At 41.3% G+C, this 23,057-nt stretch overlaps 1 protein-coding gene and 1 non-coding gene across 2 annotated transcripts; one reads left to right on the forward strand and one right to left on the reverse strand.

The window, feature by feature from the left end:
- Positions 1-1,804: 1,804 nt before the first annotated feature.
- Positions 1,805-22,202, forward strand: CGAS (cyclic GMP-AMP synthase). The gene is made up of 5 exons (XM_032864362.1): positions 1,805-2,528; positions 9,622-9,841; positions 15,748-15,990; positions 18,950-19,052; positions 21,166-22,202. Exons 1-5 carry the CDS (start codon positions 1,854-1,856, stop codon positions 21,515-21,517), a joined length of 1,593 nt encoding a protein of 530 aa, XP_032720253.1. The 5' UTR covers positions 1,805-1,853; the 3' UTR covers positions 21,518-22,202.
- On the reverse strand, positions 10,150-10,253 carry LOC116871808. Its single transcript, XR_004383517.1, has one exon. It is a non-coding gene; the product is annotated as a small nucleolar RNA U13 (small nucleolar RNA).
- Positions 22,203-23,057: the final 855 nt, after the last annotated feature.

The following is a 23,057-nucleotide window of genomic DNA, read 5'->3' on the forward strand; positions in this document are numbered from 1 at the left end:
TTTAAAAGAGTAATCAAGGCATGTTGTCCATTGAGAGAGTAATGGCTGTCAAAAGGTCCTATATACTTTCAGTAGAAATATCTAGTCTTAAAAAGGAAGGCTGATGGCACCTGGGTGGCTCAGTCATTTGGACAGCTGACTCTTGATTTTAGCTCAAATCATGATCTCAGGATCTTGGGATTAATCCCTAAGACGGGCTCAGCACTTGCTGAGGAGTTGGCTTGAGGATTCTCTCTCTCTCTCCCATCCTCTGCCCAACTCCACCCCCATGTTTTCTCTCTCTCTAACAAATAAATAAATCTTAAAAAAAAAAAAAAAAGGAAGGCTGACATATGCTACAATATGGATAAACCTTGAGGACATTATCTTAAGAGAAATAAGCCAGTCACAAAAGGACAAATACTGTATGATTCCACTTACATGAGGTACCTAGAGAAGTCAGATTCATAGAGACAGAAAGTAGCAGGTGGTTGCCAAGGGAGAGGGCGGGAATGGGGAGTTATTGTTTAATGGGTAGAGTTTCAGTTTTACAAAGTGAAGAGTTGGGGAGATGGATGGTAGCGATGGTTGCATAACAATATTAATGTATTTAATATCACTGAATTGTACACATAAAAATGGTTAGAATGATTTTTTAAAACAGTAATCAAACTCTTCTAAAGCCAGGGGTTTTCTAATATGTATTTCTATAAAGGGATTGGTTTAGAAATAGATATTTGAAAGCCTATGTGGAGAACTCCGTATCACAAGGACCAAAACAGCATGAATTATTTAAAATGTAAGTGCCATTTTTGGATGGGCTTTTGAGAACCAATGGCTAAAACTAACAAATAAGCACTTCTACACAGGGAAGACTGGGTGGCTTCTGCCTTTGGCTCAGGCCATGATTCCAGGTTCCTGGTACTGAGTCCCCCACTGGACTCCCTGCTGAGCAAGGAGCCTGCCTCTCCCTCTGCCTGCTGCTCCCCTGCTTGTGAGCTATTTCTCTTTCTCTGACAAGTAAGTATAATATTTTTTAAATCTTAAAAAAAAAAATAGAACTTGGACACAATTTAAGACTCTATTGCTTTTCAAAGTCAAATAAAATGAAATATTTATTCCAATTGCAGTCAGTCCTCATTTCATTTCCATTTTGTAAAAGTTGGACATTTTCTATTTCATTAATTTAAAAAGTACCCTTACTTAAACTCACACTGAAAAAGTTTCTCTATCAGGGTGCCTGTGTGGCTCAGCCAGTTAAACATTTGCCTTTGGCTCAGGTAATGATCTCGGGGTCCTGGGGTTGAGCCTGCATGGCGGAGGTTTGGGTGTGGGGGTGGGGGTGAGGGTTGGGGTGTCCCTGCTCAGCAGGGAGTCTGCTTCTCCCTCTCCCTCTGCCCCTCCCCCTGCTCCTTCTCTCTCTCTCTCTCTCTCTCTAATAAATAAATAAATAAAATCTTAAAAAAAGAAAAAGTTTCTCCGTTGACTTCAATGTGGGAGAAGCTCTCTAGTTTCCCCAAATTCTTTTAGGCCTAATGCCAGCAAATCTGTCAAGCTTTCAAAGCACCTTGAGGGTGTTTTCTGAGGCCCTCTGGTTGCGTTCAGTGTGCTCCCCGACCCGGCGACTCGCGAGCAACGGAGGGTGAGAAACTTAGCATCTCTCCCGGCACCGTCGGCGGCCCGCCCCCTTGGTGGCCTGGCCCGGGTCCCCGTGACCTCCCAGCGTTCAGTTTGGGCGCCTGCTCTCAGGCCGCGGTGCCTGCGTTCCCGCCAGTTATTTAAGTTTCATTTCCCGCTGCGACTGCCGGCTCCTCCTCCTGTGACCTTTCCCGAGGCCAAGTCTCCCTTCTTTCGGGGAACAGAGAGCGTCAGCCATGGACCCCCGGCGCGGAAAGGCCACGCGGACAGCTTCGAAGGCCGGAGCCGCCGCGCCCAAGGCGCAAGGAGTGAAGGGTACCCGGACGGAGCCCAGCGAACCTCCCGCCGCGCTTGGGGCAGCCCGGCCCAAAGCACAGATGTGCGGCCGGGTCGGGGCCCCTGGATCCGGGAGGACGAAGCGTGTCCCGGGCTCTCCCGAGAGACCACCGGTGCGCGCGCGGAATGCCTGTGCCAAAAAGGCGCCTCTGGGCGCTGAGGACGCGGTGGAGGGGCTGGCGGTCCCGGCAGGGAAGCTGGCGCCTCCTGCGTTCCCGGGGCCGCCCCTTCCCAGGACTGGATCTCGCCACGAGAGGGGCGCGCGCGCCCCTCGGGAGCAGAGAACCTTCCCAGAGCCCACGGAGGTCTCCGGCCTCGACCTCGGCCTCGACCTCCGCCTCGGCCTCCGCCCGCTGGTTCCCGCCTCGAGACTCAGGCAGAAGGGGGCGGCACCCGGCGCCTGGAAGCCCCGAACGGTGCTGGAAAAGTTGAAGCTGAGGCGCCAGGAAATCTCAGTGGCGGCTGAGATTGTGAACCGGGTTGTGGACCACCTGCTGCGGAGATTGCAGACCTGCGAGTCTGAGTTCCAGGGTGTCTCGCGGCTGTGCACCGGAAGCTACTATGAGCGCGTGAAGGTGAGCTGCCCAGACTCCCTCGCCCCCGTCCCCAGCTTGCTCGATAGTCCCAACACCGGCGGGTCGCGAGGTCCCTCACTTCCCTTCGAAAGTAACTCAGACTCTTGTTCTTTTGTGGCCTGTGACCCAGTTCCAACCAAAGAGAAGAACAGCTGTTCGTTTACCCATCTGTACATCCAGCGAACGTACAGCTAACCAACATTGGTGCCAACTACTGTCAAGACATTACTGTTGGGAAATTCTAATGTATAGATTCATTCATGCAAGCAGATTGTATGGCGTTTCTGTAACAGGGCCCTACTTGGTGTGCCCTAGTCAAATTCCGATTTGGATAATTAGGAGTGCGAAAAATTACACAAAATTTGTATATCTAGGAGCATTTTTCCTATGGGAAAAACTATAGGAAGAATATCTTCAGTCAGTCCCGCAGCCGCTGCGGACTTCCCCTCTCCCCAGTTTTCTTATGCCAATGTCATGGGAACCTCACAGTGAGTGATTAAAAAAAAAATTTTTTTAAGAAAAAGATCTCCTACAGACCCTAAAAAGTGTACCTCCTAAATACACATGCAGCGTGATTGTTTCAGGGTATGTATTCCACGGCTCCCTTTGTTTGTGTGTGGCTGAGTTATTAACGTCTTCATGCCAGTAGGCGTTGAAGATTTAGGAGCAGGTTTCTGACTAGAGAATCTTTCCTGACCAGGGATGGTTGTTTTGTTGTTGTTGTTGTTTGTTTGTTTGTTGTTTGTTTGTTTTGTTAAGATTTTATTTGTGTGTGTGAGCGAGAGAGAGAGGGAAAATGAGCACGCACAACCAGGGGTGAGGGAGTGGGAGGAGGGAGAAGCAGAATTCCCTCGGAACAGGGAGCTCGCTGGATCCCAGGGCTCTGAGATCTCGATCTGAGGTGAAGACAGACGTTTAACCATCTGAGCCCCCCGGGCGCCCCTAGTGGCAGTTTCTTTAGTTGTGTTCTCACCTAGTCCGTTTTTTTTTTTTTTTTTTTTTTATGTTATTTATTTATTTGACAGAGGGAGAGAGATCACAAGTAGACAGAGAGGCAGGCAGAGAGAGGGGGAAGCAGGCTCACTGTTGAGCAGAGAGCCCGATGCGGGGCTCGATCCCAGGACCCTGAGATCATGACCTGAGCCGAAGGCAGAGGCTTAACCCACTGAGCCACCTAGGCGCCCCTCACCTAGTCCGTTTTTTCAGGGCCGGGCTGTGCACCTGCAGGAGATCTGTTAAAATCTTGGGTATAGCATGAAGGAAATAGAGGCTGATAGCATTTAGGTGACGTAATTTATTTTATAGTTACCTATTGGCTTTATTCAATTAACTTCTCTCCTTCAGAAGTAAATGATTGTTAAACTCTAGATTTAGGTTTTTAGAATTATAAACTCCTGATAGCAGGCCAAATGTTTTGCATCTTTGTGTTTCTAAGCCTTAACAAATAGCAAGTATGCAAACGAATGAATGAACGTGCTCTAGAAGAAAGGATGGGTGGTTTCTCTCAAGACCTCTGTCTTCTCAGGGTAGCAGATTCAGACTTCATTCCCACGATAAACATTTAACCTGGTAGATTTCAGTGGAATTTAAACCTTTCATATATTTTAATTTGGCTTGCCACCTGGATTGTAAACTCCATTGCCACAGAATGTTTTACATAAATTGTAGCCTAAACAGCTGCCCATTTCATTGGTGTGGACCCAGTGATATTTGTTTACTGCCAGAAAGACAGTGTATGTATCAGTCTTTGAATCTTAAAACTCTTTTAGCACTGAAGACTATATAATTCCATCTAAAGCGTTTTGGTAGCCAAATGAGCAAAATTTTCACTAGATTGTTTGGCTTAAGTGTGATTCTTATTACATAAATATCATTCAGTTCAGTCATATGGAAGGAACAATAAGATGTTTAAAGAAGTTTCCAGTCAGAACTAGTCTCCTTTTTTTTTTTTTCTTTAACGTAAGCTCCATATCCAAAGTGGGTCTTGAACTCAGGACCCTGAAATAAAGAGTGGGACATACTCTACCGACTGAGCCAGGCCAGCTGCCCAAGAACCTGTCTCCTTTTTATTTTTATTTTTTTAAAAATTCAATTTCTAAAAGTAATCTCCACAGCCAAAGTGTGGCTTGAATTACAACCTGAGAATTACAACCTGAGATGAAGAGTCATGTGCTCTTGACAGAGCCAGCCAGGTGCCTCTCCTTTTTAAAATCATACACTGGTGGAAGAAATTGAATGAAATTTGTTTTCCTAAAACATGTATTGATTTTTAAAACTGATACATTTTCTTTCTTTCTTTTAAAGATTTTACTTATTTATTTAACAGACAGAGATCACAAGTAGGCAGAGAGGCAGGCAGAGAGAGAGAGGAGGATGCAGGTTCTCTGAAGCAGGCTCTCTGTTGAGCAGAAAGCCCCATGTGGGGTTCGATCCCAGGATCCTGGGATCATGACCTGAGCTGAAGGCAGAGGCTTTAACCCACTGAGCCACCCAGGTGCCCCAAAAACTGATACATTTTCATCAGAGTTGATTCATTGCCTGGCTCCAGCAGTTAATTCTCTGGCAGGCTCCCACAGCTTCCTGCCCACTACCACTTTTCTCAGCCTTTCCCATAGTCACCCCTTTTCCATGTTGATGTCCCTGGAAAGTTAGGAAAAGCATAAAGAAGAGCAATATTATTCCTGTTCATTTTATTCACTGTTATCTTTTTGGTGTATTTTCTTCTGTTATGCATCCACTTGGATTTCAAAGCTAGATTCCAAACTCTTTGTAACTGATAAAAAATAGACACACCTCTCAGTAACTTATTTACTTGGTTCCATATTGACACATTTTTATTCATGTATTTTATTGTAATATTGTCAAGTTTTAGGTGAAAATTTGGAAAATTTATATAGAAATTCTCTGGGTAATTGCCACTCCATAATGTTCTCTTTTTCTTTTTGCAATTTACCAATCATAAGTTTGGGCTGAGTGTAAGGCTATATAGAAATCAAGTAATTGTAGTGGTTCTAGCCAGTAGTACATTAACCAGTAAAGAGAATAACTACAGCCACATGCAACAATGTGAATGAATCTTGTCATAATGTTGAACAAAAAAGGAGAAGGTAAAGGAATACGTAGAGCCCATGTAAACAAGGCAGGAAAAAGAAGCAAAATACGTAAGATCAGAAAAAGAATAATACAACTTATTTATGCAGATGACTTGATTGAATTTTTGTACAAACTATTAGAAATACAGTTGGCCTTTGAACAACACAGGGACTAAGGGCATCAACCCTTCCCCATCCATGTAGTCAAAAATCTGCATATAACTTAAAAATTTTTTGTTTATTTTTTAAATTTTTTAAAAATTTATTTGTCAGAAAGAGAGGGCACACACAAGCAGGGAAATCAGTAGGTAGAGGGAGGGGAAGAAGCAGGTTCCATGCTGAGCAGGGAGCCCCATGTGGGGCTCAATCCCAGGACCCTGAGATCATGACCCCAGCCAAAGGCAGATGCTTAACCAACTGAGCCACCCAGGTGCAGCTGCATATAACTTTTGACTCCCCAAAACCTTAACTACTAAGAGCCTAGTTTTGACTTTTTGATGAACAGTAACACATACTTTGTTCATTATATGTATTTTATATTGTATTTTACAATAAAGTAAGAAGAGAAGAGAAATGTTACTAAGAAAATCATAAGGAAGACACAATACATTTATAATACTGTACTGTTTAAAAAAAAAAACAACCACCATGTATAAATGGACCTGCCCAATTCAAATCTGTGTTGTTCAACTGTTATCAGTGAATTTAGCAGGATTGCTGGATACAAAGTCAGTAAACAAAAATCAAAAACCTCAATATATTAACAACAGAAAGAGTGTAAATGAAATGTAAAAATGCCATTTACGATAGCATTAAGATCATCAAATATTTAGGAATAAATCTTGCTAAAGATGATAAAAATTTTAAAATATTGCTGAGTAAATTTGAAAACAGACTAAATAAATGGAAATCTATATCATGTTCTGTTTTCCTCAAATTGATCTATATAGATTCAGTGCAATTTAGTCAAAGCCCTATCAATTTTTTTGATTAAATTGACAAGCTTATTATAAGACTTATATGAAAATGCAAAGGTGGGGGTGTGCCTGGGTGGCTCAGACAGTTAAGCATCTGATTCCTGACTCAGCTCTGGTCTTGATCTCAGGGTCTTGAGTTTAAACACCATGTTGGGCTCCACGCTGGGCATGAAGACTACTTAAAAAAAATGAAATGAAAATAAAAGAAATGCAAAGGACCTAGAATAACCCAGGCAATTCTTTTTTCTTTTTTTTTAAAGATTTTATTTATTTTTTTGAGAGAGACAAAGCAGATAGAGAGAGAGAGAACATGGGGGTGAGGAAGGGCAGAGGGAGAGGGAGAAGCAGGCTGTCCCAGAGCAGGGAGCCCCACATGGGACTTGATCCCAGGACCCCGAGATCATGACCCGAGCCGAAGGCAGACGTCCAACCAACCAAGCCACCCAGGTACCCCAATCCAGGCACATCTAAAGGAGAAAATGTTAGAGGATTTACCCTATGAAAGAGCAAGACTTACTATAAAAATACCCTAATTAAGCAGATATTATTGGTGCAATGATAGACAAATAGGCTAATTGAGTAGAAAGTCCAGAGACAGACCTGCATATATAATTCAGTTCAGTACAAAATATATGCAATAGTGTAGTTCAATGGGAGAAAGGATGGTTTTTTCAATAGTTGATACTGGGTCAATTGGATATCCATGACAGCCACCAACCCCACACATCATATACAAAAGTTAATTCAAGATATAAAATAAACCTAAAGATAAAGGAGGAAACAACAAAGCTTCTAGAAGAAAGCATAGAAGAAAATCATCATAACAATGGAATGTACAAATATTTCTTAAATAGGACACTAAAATTGCTAACCATAAAAATAGATAAAATGGACTTCATTAGAATTGAACTTCTCACCATTGAGAGAATGAAAATGCAAGCCACAAACTCAAAGAAGTTACTCTCAATATGTATATTTGACAAAGGACTAGTACAAATCAATAAGAAAAAGACAAACCAATTTAAAATTGGGCAAAAGCACTTGAATAGATGCTTTAGTATATAATCCAAATAACAATAAACGTGTTCAACATCATTAACCAGCCAGAAAATGTAAATTAAAATCATGATGAAATTGTGTTACACATCTATCCACTAGAATGGCTAAAATTTTAAAAGGCTTGACTGTTCCATCTTAGAAGATGTGGAGCAACTGAAACTGCTTTGCCTTGATGAAGAGAAGATAGGTTGGTATAACCTCTTTGGAAAATTGACACTTTGGTCTAAGGCTAAAGATACGCTTATCCTATGGTCCAGCAGTTCTACTCCTAGATATATACACAGTGGAAATGAGTGCTCATGTCCACCAAAACGCATATGTAAGAGTGCTCAGAACAGCTTTGTAATAGTTAAAAACTGGAAATAATCCAAATACTCAAAGACAGAATAAGCAAATGTATTTTGATATATTCCACTAATCCAGTAGTATACTGCATAAGATGAAAAAGAACAAATACCAACACATGTAACATAAATGTAATGTTAAAAGGAGTCAGTTGTAATAGAGTACATTTTATATGATTCTGTTTATATGGTGCTTCCAAACAGGTGGCCGAATTTATGGTGTTAGAACAGTAGGGACTCTCGGTGGAGGTTTCTGAGAGGGAATGGGAATGAGAACCTTCTGTGCTTTGGGGGTGAGAATAGGGCAGCGCCTACAGAACTCCCAGTTCCTATTGAGATTCAGCCATTTTTCTGGAACAAATCCTCCTTGGATTGTTGCAAACTCCTGGTTAATATACAGATCTGAAAAAGTTGAACTGACTAATCTGGCCCGTGTTCTTGTTGCTTTTATGGAAGAGTGGATTTTCGCAGGCTCTTACTTCATTCTCACTGACGTCACTCCCAAGTGTTTGACTCTCATAGTACACTCTAGTCAGCTCAGGCTGCCATTACAAAAACACTATAAACCGGGTGGCTTAAACAACATAAGATTATTTTCTGAGAGTTGTGGAGGCTGGAAGTCAAAGATCATAGTGCAAGCATGGTTAGGTTTAGGTGAGGACTCTCTTCGTTGCTTGTAGACAGCCACCTGCTCCCTGTATCCTCACTTTACTCCTCAGTGCATGTGGGCAGAGAGAAAGGGATCTCTCATCCTCTCCTCTTCCTCTTTCACCACCTCCTTCTCCTCCTACCAGTGTTATCAGATTAGCAGGGTACCCTCATGATCTCATTTAACCGTCTAAAAACTCTGTCTCGAAGTACAGTCACTTTTGGGGTTAGGACTTCAATATATGAGTTTGGGGAGGACACGATTGAATATACAACACAGTACATCTCAATCTGGACTAGCCCTATTTCATATGGTCAGTAGACATATATGGCTACTAGGTACCCTGTTGAGCAGTACAGTCCAATAGCTGTGCTCCTGACTAATGAGAGATTTGTGGTATTTTTACTACAGGAAAAATAATCATTTGACATAATTGCTGATTCATAGATTATTATTGTGAGGATGAAAATGATTCTTTGAAGCTCCTAAAATGCTGTGGTTCAAAGACATTAATGTAGTGCATGACTTGGCACTCGCAGTTACTTGGGTGACCAACAGCTCTAACAAGATGGCCTTTGCTGAACTAGCCAGCACAGGGCTACACACATTTTTTTAGACCATTGTGACAGGAGTGTGGCTGAAGCGTGTATCTTGTGACATAAAAGATAGCACCTTATAGGTTTTTCATTTTAAGTTTTTAATTCAGAAAAAGCTGGTATGGATTTTAAAAGCTTGCATGATATAATTTAAATTTATTCTAAATTATAAAAATAATGCATACTCTTGGTTAAAAAAAGGTATGGAACCTACAAACCAAAACAATAATACTCTCCTAGTTTCACTTATCCCACTTCCAGAGGGTATCTTGCTTTTCAAAGTAGTGTGTTAAGTGGACATTTCAAGAAAAAAATTGCAGTGGCTTGGAAAATATTCACAAAACAACATTTCAGTGTTATTTTTACTATTTCTTAGATTTCTGCTCCTAATGAATTTGATATAATGTTCAAACTGGAGGTCCCCAGAATTCAGCTAGAAGAATATTGCAACAGTGGTGCTTATTACTTCGTAAAGTTCAAAAGAAATCCTAAAGGAAATCCTCTGATTCAGTTTGTAGAAGATGAAATATTATCAGCTTCTAAGATGCTGTTCAAGTTTAGGAAGATCATTAAGGAAGAAATTAAAAACATTCAAGGTAAGATTTTTGACTTTTGATTCTTGAAGTTCTTCTTCTTTTTTTTTTTAAGATTTTATTTATTTGAAAGAGACAGAATGGGAGAAAGAGCATGAGAAGGGGGAGGATCAGAGGGAGAAGTAGACTCCCCACTGAGCAGGGGACCCGATGTGGGACCCGATCCTGAGTCTCCAGGATCATAACCTGAGCCGAAGGCAGCCGCCCAACCAACTGAGCCACCCAGGTGCCCTGATTCTTGAAGTTTTAATCATACCTACTAATTGCCAATGTAAACTCCTCTACTGCCTTTTTTTTTTTTTTTTTTTCCACATCAAGCAGTTAAAGTGCCCCGGTCATTACAGGGTTTGAGGGAGGCATATATCACACAACAGCGTGAGCACCGAGTCATCACACTCATGAACTACAAGAGCATCCTCTCCTGATCTTTCTTGACCTCTCTGCAGCAGACTGTTGATCAGTACCTCCTAGAAACAACTCTTTGCTCTTGATTTTAGTTTACTACATTTTCTTGGCATTCTTTCTAAACGTTGATTAGTTCTATTTTGGTCTCCACTGACTATTCACTGGAAAGCTGCCTCATGCCTCTGGATACATGTGGTTGCATAAAATCTCCGGGTTCACCTCTTGAAGCTTGTAAGCACAAATTGCACCGAGTGCTCTGAAGGGAATGAACTAGGGGAAATAGTGGCAATTGGGGTGGAGGAAGACCCCAAGGCAGAAAACAGCAAGCTCAAGGAACAAAAAGAGGCCTGTGTGGACAAGGGGAAGAGTGACACGAAATGAAGTTGAAGAGGTGGCCAGGGGCTAGATTGTCCAAGGACTTGTAGATCCTGGAAATGAATTCAGATGATTTCATGTTCATTCAGGTTTTAATGAAGGAATAATGATTGGCTTTGTATTTTTTTTAAAGATTTTATTTATTTATTTGACAGACAGAGATCACAAGTAGGCAGAGAGGCAGGCAGAGAGAGGGGGGAAGCAGGCTCCCCACTGAGCAGAGGGCCCAATGTGGGACTTGACCCCAGGACTCTGGGATCATGGCCTGAGCCAAAGGCAGAGCTTTAACCCACTGAGCCACCCAGGTGCCCCTGGCTTTGTATTTTTAAAAGTTTACTCTTGCTTCTCTGGAGAAGATATTCTAAAAAGACAAATAAGGAAAAGGAAAGAAAAAGGAAAATATTGAAGTAATTCAGATGAAAGACAGTGGTGGCTTACATGGAGGATGGGATGGAGAGAAGCAGACACATCCAAAATTGTAGTAGTGCTTACTTCTGGAGTAAGTGTAGGGGTTGAGAGAAAGGATTGAATTAAAGAAGACCTCCAGGTTTCTGACTGAGCACCTGTGTGGATTGATTGTACCATTTTCTAAGATGGGAAGGACTGAAGAGGAACGTATCTTGAGGTATGAACTAAAGGAGTTTGGCTTTGGATATATTAAGTTGGAGATTCCTGTGATACACTGAAGTGAGAATGTCATGTATGTAATTGGATATGGGTTTGAAGTGCAGAGGATATGTTTGGGCTGTATGTGAACATATAAATGGCATTGGCCATAGATGAGACCATGTAGGCAGAGAGCGTTGATTCGTTTATTCATGAATCAGTATCCACCGATCCTCTAATGTGCCAGATGGTCTAGGTGTTTGGGATACAGTAATGAACAAAGAGATGAAGACCCTTACCCTTCTGTACCTCATGGTTAGGTAAGAGCAGACATACAATTAATAATGAATGGAAACCATAATTATCTTATATACTAGAAAATAGTAAGTTTTATGATGAAAAAGTATAGCAAAGTGAGAGGGACCAGGAGTGTTGGGGGTAGGGTGGGGGAGGGGGAGTTACAGTGTTAAGTAGAGTGGTAAGAGGAGGAGGATCCCGTTAGAGGTTGGGAAGAAGAGAAGGAGCCTAAGGAGACTATGTGATTTTGCAGAATGAGGGGTCAGGGTGTAGCTTGCTACTGACTTCCAGAAACTATAGGATTTGGTCTGTAGTTTTGTGGGGTTTGTTGGTGCCTTTGACTTAACAGTTCCAGTGGAGTCCTGTACGGACAGCATGTGTAGGCATATCCTTACAAAGTCTCCGCTGTAAAGGGCACAGAAAGGTGGGTTTAAGTGTGGGGAAGAGTCAGGGTGGGGTCAAGAGAGAGGGATATTTGAGAATGAGAAATACTGGAACCCTTTGTATATAGATAGGAATGATCCGGTAGGGAGGGGGCAGCCCCTGATGAGGAGAGAGGGAACAATTGAAGAAACAAGGTGCTTAGGATGGAAGGGGTGGCCTTTGTGCAAGGGTGGCCTTTGAAAGGTAGATGGACACTTCTTAGTAGGAATAGGAGGGTAGAAGGATATCATGGGTAAGAAGTGGATTTTGCAGATTTAGTAATAAGAAAATTGAAGGCCTTCTCTAGAGTTTTCTCCTTGTTTCTCTAGCTTCTCTCTCACTGTGGTCCCTTCCAGAAGTCTTGTCTAAGAGTAGTCTTTAACTACTGCTTGTACACCTCCCAATCCCAAAGCCAGTATCTCTCATCTAGAGGTTTTCCTGAATTTCTGACCACCACAGCCACCTGTCATATGGCCATCTTTACTTGGGGGTTTTCCACACACCTATAGCTCAGTGTGTCAAAAACCAAGTGCAACTCAGCCCCATATTTCTTCCTTTTGATTGTTCCATATTGAAGAATCAAATCAACGTCAATCATTTTCCAGGCCAAAATCCTGGGATTACATTCTAGACTTCTACCTTCTTTCTTAACTTACTGATTCAGTCCATCTACCAGTTTTGTTTATTTAAACCCCTTTATTTTTATTTATTTATTTTTAAAGATTTTATTTATTTACTTGACAGAGAGAGACGCAGCAAGAGAGGGAACACAAGCAGAGAGAGAGGGAGAAACAGGCCTCCCGCCGAGCGGAGAGCCTGATGTGGGGCTCAATCCCAGGACGCTGAGATCAGGACCTGAGCCTAAGGCAGACGCTTAACGACTAAGCCACTCAGACGCCCTGATTTAAACCTTTTTAATTGCTCTCATTTCTGCTACTTGTGTCTTTTTTTTAAAAGATTTTATTTATTTATTTATTTGTCAGAGAGAGAGAGAGAGAGAGTGCACAAGCAGGCAGAGTGGCAGGCAGAGGCAGAGAGAGAAGTAGGCTCCCTGCCGAGCAAGGAACCCTATGCAGGACTCGATCCCAGAACCCTGGGATCATGACCTGAGCCGAAGGCAGCGGCTTAACCAACTGAGCCACCCAGGTGTCCCCACTTCTGTCTTTTTTTTAAAAAACAAAAACTGTACTGTTGATCCTTGGACAACAGGACAGTTAGGGCCACCAAACTCCCTGCATAGTCAAAAATCTGTGTATAACTTAACAGAACTTAACCACCAAGAGCCTCCTGTTGAGTGGAAGCCCTTTTAATAACATAAACAGCTGATTAACATGTATTTTGTATGTTATATGTAGTATATATTATATCCTTATAATAAAGTAAATTAGAGAAAAAATGTTAAGAAAATCATAAGGAATGTCTACGTCAAAATAAAAAGTCTCTGCACAGCAAAAGATACAATCAACAGAACTAAAAGGCAACCTACGGGGGCATCTGGGTGGCTCAGTTGGTTAAGCGACTGTCTTCTTCTCAGGTCATGATCTTGGGGTCCTGAGATAGAGTCCTGCATTGGGCTCCCTGCTCACCGCAGAGCCTTCTTTTCCCTCTTCCATTCTCCCTGCTTGTGCTTTTTTCTCTCTCTGTGTCAAATAAATAAACAAAATCTTTAAATTAATTAAAATAAAATAAAAGGCAACCTACAGAATGGGAGAAGAGATTCGAAAATGATATATCCAATAAAGGTTAGTATCCAAAATATACAAAGTACTTATTAAAGTCAACACCAAAAAAGACAAATAATCCGACTAAGACATGAACAGACATTTCTCCAAAGAAGACATGCAGATGGCCAAGAGATACATGAAAAGGTGTTTATCATGACGACATCAGAGAAATGCAAATCAAAACTACAATAGGATATTACCTCACACCTGTCAGAATGGCCAAAATAAAAAACACAAGAAACAACAAGTGTTGGCAAGGATGTGTAGATAAAGGAACTTTAGTGCTTTATTGATGGGAATGCAAACTGGGGCAGCCACTCTGGAAAACAGTATGGAGGTTCATCAAAAAGTTAAAAATATAACTACCCTATAATCCAGCAATCACAGTACTGGGTATTTACCCAAAGAATACAAGAACACTAATTCAAAGGGATACATGCACCCCTGTATTTACAGAAGTATTATTTACGATAGCCAAGATACGGAAGCTGCCCAAGTGTCTATTGCTTGATGAATGGATAAAGATGTGGTATATGTATATCTACAATGAAATATTATTTAGCCGTGAAAAAAGAATGACATCTTGCCATTTGCAATCATATGGATTGAGCTGGAAAGTATGATGCAAGTGAAATAAGTAGGTCAGAGAAAGACAAATATCATCTGATCACACTCATGCATGGAATTTAAGGAACAAAGCAAGAAGCAAAGGAACAAAAAGAAACAGACCCTTAGCTACAGAGAACAAACTGATGGTTACCAGAAGAGAGGGGGGAGGGGATGGATGGGGTGCCTGTGTGGCTCAGTGTGTTAAAGCCTCTGCCTTCGGCTCAGGTCATGATCCCAGGGTCCTGGGATGGAGGCCCTCATCGGTCTCTCTGCTCAGCAGGGAGACTGCTTCCCCTCCTCTCTCTCTGCCTGCCTCTCTGCTTACTTGCGATCTCTGTCAAATAAATAAATAAGTAAATAAATAGGTGATGGGATTAAGGAGTGCACTTGTCATGATGAGCACTGGGTGATGTATGGAAGTGTTGAATCACTATGTTGTATACCCGAAACTAATATCATATTGTATGTTAACTAACTGGAATTTAAAAACTCAAAAAGAGAAAATCATAGGGAAGAGAAAATACATTTACAGGATTGTACTGTATTTACCAGAAAAACACTCATTTAAGCCAAACTATGTATTTCAAACCCATGTTGTTCAGTGGTCAGCTGTATTTAAAGTGAGAGGACCTAAAAATCTACCCTCTGAGCTCATTTCCAGTATTTAGTGTAGTAGTATCAATGACAGTCATCATGCTTACTCATCCTACATAACTGTAACTAATATCTCCCCATTTTCCCCACCTCCCCACCCCCGGTAACTACCATCCTACCCTCTGCTTCTATGTATTCTGCTTTTTTAGATTCCACATAAAAGTGAGGTCATGCAGTATCTGCCTTTCTGCATCTAGCTTGTTTCACTTAGTGTAATGGCCTCCAGATCACCCTGTCATCACCAATGGCAGGATCCTCTTCGTTAAGGCCGAATGCTGTCCATTGTGTGTACGTACCACAATTCCTGTATCCGTTCTTCCATCCATTGACACTTAGGTTGTTCCATGTCTTAGCTGTTGTGAATGATGCTGCAGTGAACACGCATTGCTCCCTTGTCTTCGTGCCCCCTGCCTCTGTGGTGTCACAGATACACACGCTCTGTGTTGGATAGTTGCTGTGGTCTTTGCGATGGCCCGTCTCCTCCCTGCCACTCATCTGCTCTTTTCTCCAGGCTTCCCTCCATACTGCCCCCCATACATTTAAGTGAAAATTTTATCATAGTACTCCAAAACCCAACATCTTCAGGGGCTCCTCATCATTTATTCCAGACAGAATTTTGACAATGCTTCTCTATGGTAGGTATGGATAAATATCGCTAAATGGGGAAAAACACTTTGCTTTGTGGGGTCAGTTTCTACTTTAGAATTCATTTTCACCTTACACTCAGCACTTTATAGATCTCCAATGACGGATATATTATTTTTGCAGAAAATCGTATTGATAATTGCTGTCTTCCCCTTTTATACTTTTAAACAGGTATTGATGTCATTATGGAGAAGAAGAAGAGGGGGAGCCCTGCTGTAACACTTCTTATTAGAAAACCCAAAGAAATATCTGTGGATATAATCCTGGCTTTGGAGTCAAAAAGCAGCTGGCCTGCTAGCACCCAGGAAGGACTGCCCATTAGTCAGTGGCTTGGAACAAAAGTTAAAACCAATTTAAGGCGACAGCCGTTTTACCTGGTACCCAAGCATGCGAAGGAAGGAAATGGTTTTCAAGGTATCTTGAATGTGAAGGTTAACTTAAAGACAAAAAGAGGGGTCTGTCATTTTTTTCTTTCTTTTTCTTTTTCTTTTTTTTTAAGTAAGCTCTATGGGGGTACCTGGGAGGCTCAGTCAGTTGAGTGTCTGCCTTCAGCTCTGGTCATGATCCCCACATAGGTCTCCCCACTCAGTGGGAAGTCTGATTGTCTTTGCTTCTCCCCTTTCCCCCGATCATATTCTCTCTCTCAAATACATAAATAAAATCTTTAAAAAAAATAAATAAAGTAAGCTCTATGCCCAATCTGGGGCTCGAACTCACTATCCGAAGATCCAGAGTCACATGCTCTAACCGTGGAGCTAGCCAGGCACCCAAGGGTTATTAATGTTATATCCTAGGACAGTAATTAGTGCTGTCGACCTATCAAGAGCCATTAGGCTAAACAGACTGTAAGATGGGAGTTTGGTGAGAAATGGAATTGAAAAAGGCATAGTTGTAGCAGTAATGTCAAATACTCAGATTTAAAGTGTTTTCTAACTCACATTGGAGTGTTAGTTTTGCTTGTTTATTTTCAGTAGAGAAGGGCAGTACTGGCCTTGGAGTCAGACTGCCTTGGGTCTGAATCCTGAGGCTTCTTCTCCTACTAGATGTGTGATCTGGGGTTAGTTAACCAAGTCTCTCTAAATCTGTTTGCTCATCTCTATACTGGTTTAATCAAAGCTACTTGAAAGTTTCTGGGGGTAGGGACATGCCTGGGTGGCTCAGTCGGTTAAGTGGCTGACTCTTGGCTTCAGCTCACGTCATGATCTCGGGATCCTGGGATTGGGCTACTGTGTCAAGTTCAGTGGGGAATCCGCTTGAGGATTCTCTCTCTCCCTCTTTCCCCCCGCCCCCATCACTGCACTCACGTTTTTTCTCTCTCTCAAATGAATAAAGTTTTTAAAAAGATTTTATTTTATTTATTTATTTGGCAGAGAGAGAGAGAAAGACAGAGGTCACAAGTAGGCAGAGAGGCAGGCAGAGAGAGAGGAGGAAGCAGGCTCCCCACCGAGCAGAGAGCCCAATGCGATACGGGGCTCGATCCCAGGACCCCGGGACCATGACCTGAGCCGAAGGCAGAGGCTTTAACCCACTGAGCCGCTCAGGCACCCCTAAGAGATGTTTTTGATTTAAATTATGAATGAATGTTGTTTTATTAGCTGCATTTCCTACTTCAGGTGAAGTGATCATATATTTTTTTAAAGATTTTATTTATTTATTTGACAGAGAGAGAGAGAGAGAGAGAGAGAGAGAGAGCACAGCAGGGGGAATGGGAGAGGGAGAAGCAGATTCCCCTGAGCAGGGAGCCCGATGTGGGGCTCGATCCCAGGACCCTGGGATCATGACCTGAGCTGAAGGAAGACGCTTAACAACTGAACCACCCAGGTGCTCCTGATCATGTTTTTCCTCTGTTCTGTTAATGAGACAGAGTAAATTGATTGATTTTAAAGTTATAAACCAATCATATATTTCTGGTGTAAAACCAACAAATAATAGAATAGTCAGGATGTAAAAGAGTTAGCCATGGTAAAACCTGGGGAGAAGGGTTGGAAATCATTCTATTCTTATATAAAGTCTCCCAAAGAATAGAAAAAAGGCAACATTCCCTTGTTCATTTTACATGAATACAAAAACTTGCAAGTATGGTATAAAAAATGAACAAAAAATGTGAATCAATTGATTTAAATGATTATTGAAACAGAATATTAAAAAAACTGAACTTAACGATGTATAAAAGTACTATATCTTGTTATGGCTAATTATATTAAGCTCCGTGCTGCTCCCCACCATTTTTCCTATCTCAGCTCATTGCTTCAAATCACTTGTTTCATTTTATTTTTTTAAATACTAATTTATTTATTTTAGAGAGAGAGAGTTGGGGGAGAGGCAGAAGGACAGTCTCAAGCAGACTCCCCGCTGAGTGCAGAGCCCATATGAGCCTCAATCCCACATCCCAGGAGATCATGACCGGAGCTGAAATCATGAGTCAGACACATTAACTACTGAGCCACTGCTCTGCACAAAAGATCCACAACTGCTGTGTTTTGGTTCCAAAAAGGAAAGAAAACTTTATTATTATTATTATTATTATTATAAAAAGCTAATAGAAACCTATCTATTACAGAAAACAACAGAAACAGGAGAGGAAAGGAATCTACACAGAGATGAAGCTTATAGTAGGCAATAAGTGAAAATAAGGCAGAGTTACATCAGATCGAGTACTTTGAACATCCAGCCTCATCAGCCGGGGAACCCAATGGAAACAGCCAGGCTGGGGTCCCCATAGAGAGGCCTGGGTGCAGGGTCCTCCTCTCGGGTGAGACTTCCAACTGACCATCCCCATAAGGGCCATTATTATAGGGCAAATCACAGGGTTTGAAATGAAACATTTGTTCGCCTACATGCAGTTTGGAGCAAGGTGCATTTCCACGTTATCATGTTTCTATATTTTCAAGGAACCTGGGCTGTGTATCTGCCTTCCTTCCTGGATTCCATTCTGGGGGGCCAGCCGAGCCTGGAGCAGGAGGGGATGTGAGATACGATTTGTAGCTCCTGGCATCCAGAACAGAAGGGCCGGTTCTGACCTGGAGGCCAGATAATACAGTTTAAACAATCAGACTCCCAAGGTTATTCACACAGCACGAGTCTCACAAACAACATTCCTTAGCCTGCCTGTGTATATGCATATCCAGGTGGTCAGTTATGCGGGACAAATCACAAAAATATCTAATCATACAGAACAGCTACCCAGGCGCCCTCAAATCACTTGTTTTAATATGTAATTACATTATTTTTCTATTCGCTTCTTATGGTCTGTCTCCTCCTAGAAATCTTCCAGAGTGATATTTTAATGAAGGAAATCACTTCAGCATTGTGTTATATTTATATATGAATGTTTTTGGTAAAGTGCTTTTCTATTTTTCTTTTGGAAATTAAGAAGAAACATGGCGGCTCTCCTTCTCTCACATTGAAAAGGACATCTTGAAAAGTCATGGACATTCTAAAACATGCTGTGAAACTGATGGAATAAAATGTTGCAGGTAACTTCCTTGTTTTGTTATAGATTATCTATGGAAAATTTCATTTTTTTTTAAAAGATTTTATTTAGGGGCACTTGGGTGGCTCAGTCGTTAAGCATCTGCCTTCAGCTGATGGAGCCCCACATCAGGCTCCCTGCTCAGCGGGAAGCCTCCTTCTCCCTCTTCCACTCCACCTGCTTGGTTCCCTCTCTTGCTGTGTCTCTTTCTGTCAAATACATAAATAAAATCTTTAAAAAATAAAACAGTAAAGATTTTATTTATTTATTTGAGAGGGAGAGCACGAGAAGGGGGAGGAGCAGAAGGAGAGGGAGAAGCAGACTCCTCACTGAGCCGGGTACCTGACACAGGGCTCGATCACAGGACCTGAGCTGAAGGCAGACACTTTTTTTTTTTAAGATTTTATTTATTCACTGGGCAGAAAGAGATCACAAGTAGGCAGAGAGGCAGGCAGAGAGAGAGAGGAGGAAGCAGGCTCCCCACCAAGGAAAGAGCCCGATGTGGGGCTCGATCCCAGGACCCTGGGATCATGACCCGAGCCGAAGGCAGAGGCTTTAACCCTCTGAGCCACCCAGGCGCCCCTGAAGGCAGACACTTAACCGACTAAGCCACCCAGGCACCCCTGAACATCTAATTCTTTACTGATTTCATAGCTCTAACTTAAAGATGATCATTGCTGAGTTGAGTCCTAGGGGCAGTGTGTGGCTGGATTGATCCTGGAGTATTATCTAGGAGATGAGCATGAAACCAGGGAAGCCAAATCCAAGGGCCCAAGGAAATAGTGTTGTTAGAAGGCAAGGCCAGAGAGCATATTCCTGAAGCTAGATCAGATAGTTGTATAAAGTATGACCAAGTGAGAGGATATGATCACTCACCACAGCTAGCCACAACAATTGGATGTGTCTTAGTATTCTGGTGGCTTCAAGGTAATGAGTATTAATGTCAGAGTCGGAGGAGGCCAAAAGATCATTCTTATTGGATATTGATACTGGTGCCTTCTTCTGGATGGTTTGTGTTGAAGGCCAGGGACTGACTAGCTAATGAAACAACACTAAGAGTGGGTAATTGTTTTCCTTGTTAGCACACACACCATAAAGAATTGAGATTGAAAAGAAATCATTTGAGTTTCTAAAGTTGTCCAGTAGAAGGTTCACAGAAGTTAAAAGGTCAGAACAAGAATGCCCAACGGGCAGGCATGAGAGGTTCTTTTTTTTTTTTTTTTTTAAAGATTTTATTTATCTATTTGAGAGGGAGAGAATGAGAGAGAGTGAGCATGAGAGGGGGAAGGTCAGAGGGAGAATTACACTCACTGCTGAGCAAGGAGCCAGATATGTGACTCAGTCCTGAGACTCTGGGATCATGATCTGAGCTGAAGGCAGTCGCTCAAGCAACTGAGCTACCCAGGTGCCCTGATGTTCTTTTTAAAAAAAAAAAAAAAGATTGTATTTATTTATTTGACAGAGAGCACAAGCAGGAGGAGTGGCAGGCAAAGGGAGAAGGAGAAGCAGGCTTTCTGCTGAGCACGGAGCCCGATGTGGGGCTTGATCCCAAAACCCTGGGATCATGACCTAAGCCCAAAGCAGACGCTTAACCGACTTAGCCACCCAGATTCTTTAAGGCTTCGTCTGTGGGCTTTGAAACAGGCATTAAGAAAACTGTATGTCTGATAAGACTAAATAGTTTTGTAAAATTGCATCTTATCAACTACGAAATAACTGGATAAATAATTAAATATTTGCAGCCTAGTAAGACAAAATCACTTTGTAAAAGTTAAAACAAGATGTTTCTAGGTGCTAAATAACTGAATGAATAACATGAATATCTGTCAGTTTCATACATAAATTCATCCTGATAGAATATTCAAGCTAAAAATAAGGAAGAGGGGAGAATAAAATGTTTTTGAAACTTCATAGCATATATTTTGAAACATAACCAAGGTTTAGAATGACCCTATAATTATATTTATGTCTTTATTGTTTTTTGTATTTTTATACATAATATCTGTATTGTTTATTATATCTTCATATGTTTTTCCTGTAAGATGCCTAAAGCTTTTTGTGGAATGAAGCAGGTTGTAAATAAATAAAAATAAGTGGTTTTCTTTTTTATTCAATAGGAAAGATTGCTTAAAACTAATGAAGTACCTCTTAGAACAATTGAAAGTGAAGTTTAGACACCGAAAGGAACTGGAAAAATTCTGCTCCTACCATGTGAAAACTGCCTTCTTTCATGTCTGTACCCGGGACCCACAAGACAGCCAGTGGGACACCAGAGACCTAGAGCTCTGCTTTGATAAGTGTGTGACATACTTTCTTGAGTGCCTCAAGATGGAACAACTGAAGCATTATTTTATTCCTGGATTCAATCTTTTCTCTCGGGACCAAATTGACAAAATAAGTAAAGAATTTCTATCACAGCAAATTGAATATGAAAGAAAAAATGGATTTCCAGTTTTTTATGAGTTTTGAAATTATATTTTTGAAAAGAATCAAGAATTAGAGTGACTTTATAATAACTGGAATGTTTGAGATTTGTCGCATCAGTGATCGACTAAAAGGAATGTAAATAATGATTTAGCTCTCAACTGTCTAAAGAAACCTGAATCAGTATTAAAGGATTGATCGTCCTAGGAAAGAGATTAGTCAAAGAATAAGAAGCAAAAGGAGTCTTTAAGATCTAAAAGCTTCACCAGTTTGGAATGAAAAGAAGGACATGGGGTGCCTGGCTGGCTCAGTCGGTGGAGTATGTGACTCTTGATCTCAGGGCTCTAAGTTTGAGCCCCATGTTGGGTATGGAGATTACTTACAAATAAAATTAGAAATACATATCACCTGAGTTAAAGTCATCAAACACTCACTGAACACTACTTCTCACCTAGCACAAATGCGTGAGGAGGTTTGCAAGAGACAATATGAGAAATGATCATTGCCTCCACAAAACTGGTAGGCTTTGTTCAAGGTTCAAATATATTTGGAAGCAGTGTCCTGTCCTATGCCAGAATAGGCAAGAAGGAAATAAAAAGATAAGTTCTATATTGTCTTTACATGTCTCAGGAAATCCATAAAGTCATAGCAAAATATAGATTAACGCATATGGCCAAATATGAAACATATAATTTATTTTCCTTTATTATTTTTATTTTTAGTAACACTTTTTAAAGAGATTTTATTTATTTATTTCACACACAGAGAGAGGGAATACAAGTAGGGGTAGCATCAGGTAGATGGAGAGGGAAAAGCAGGCTCCTCTCTGAGTGGGGAACCTGATGTGGGGCTAGATCCCAGGACCCTGGGGGCAGACGCTTAACCAACTGAGCCACCCAGGCACCCCTTTTGCAACACTTTTATACGTATTTCTGAAAAGGTATGGATGGAATCCATACTGAAAGGAATGGATGGAATCACCCTTTCTCCTCTGCTCAGGCAGCATTCAATGTAGAGACTGTTCATTAACCTTTTCCTACTTGAGTATTTTGTACATTTTCTTATTGACAATTGTATTGTTTTCTCATGGTTTTGTAGAAGTTCTTCATATACTTTGGATATTTATGCTTCGTTGCTTGTCTACATAATGAATAACTTGTGTGGTGTGTCTTTACCATTTTTGGTGTCTTTTAGTAAACAAGTTTTAAAAATTTTAATGTAGTTGAATTTATCAGTCTTCTCCTTTACAGTTTGTGCACTTTATACATGTCTAACAACCTACTTGAACATACTAAGAGAAAAGTTAGATATTTGGAAGAGAGTTTGGGGGACAGTGGATGCTGAATAATAGAAAAGTAGACAAAAAAAAGAAAAAACAGACCAAAAAAATTCCAAACTTCTTTTAATTCCAGGGGAAAAACAAATTCGTGCAAGAAAAGTTCTGATTTGAGAATATTGCTCAGCTGTATTTATATATGAAGTTGAAGTAATATAACCATTGACTCGGTCTTATCAAAATTATGATGAGTTATTTGGGGAGGATAAGGGAACAGGCTGAGAGCTTGTATGGTGACAGTGGGATTGA

This window comes from Lontra canadensis, unplaced genomic scaffold (assembly GCF_010015895.1).
Source record: "Lontra canadensis isolate GAN:19392208 unplaced genomic scaffold, GSC_riverotter_1.0 scaffold27, whole genome shotgun sequence".
NCBI classification, from domain to species: Eukaryota; Metazoa; Chordata; class Mammalia; order Carnivora; family Mustelidae; genus Lontra; species Lontra canadensis.

Excerpts from the sequence above, each read along its gene's own strand:
- CGAS (XM_032864362.1), top strand. The coding sequence starts at position 1,854 with ATGGACCCCCGGCGCGGAAAGGCCACGCGGACAGCTTCGAAGGCCGGA. Across the intron at positions 9,842-15,747 it reads AGAAATTAAAAACATTCAAG|GTATTGATGTCATTATGGAG; the intron begins GTAAGATTTTTG and ends ACTTTTAAACAG. Across the intron at positions 19,053-21,165 it reads GATGGAATAAAATGTTGCAG|GAAAGATTGCTTAAAACTAA; the intron begins GTAACTTCCTTG and ends TTTATTCAATAG.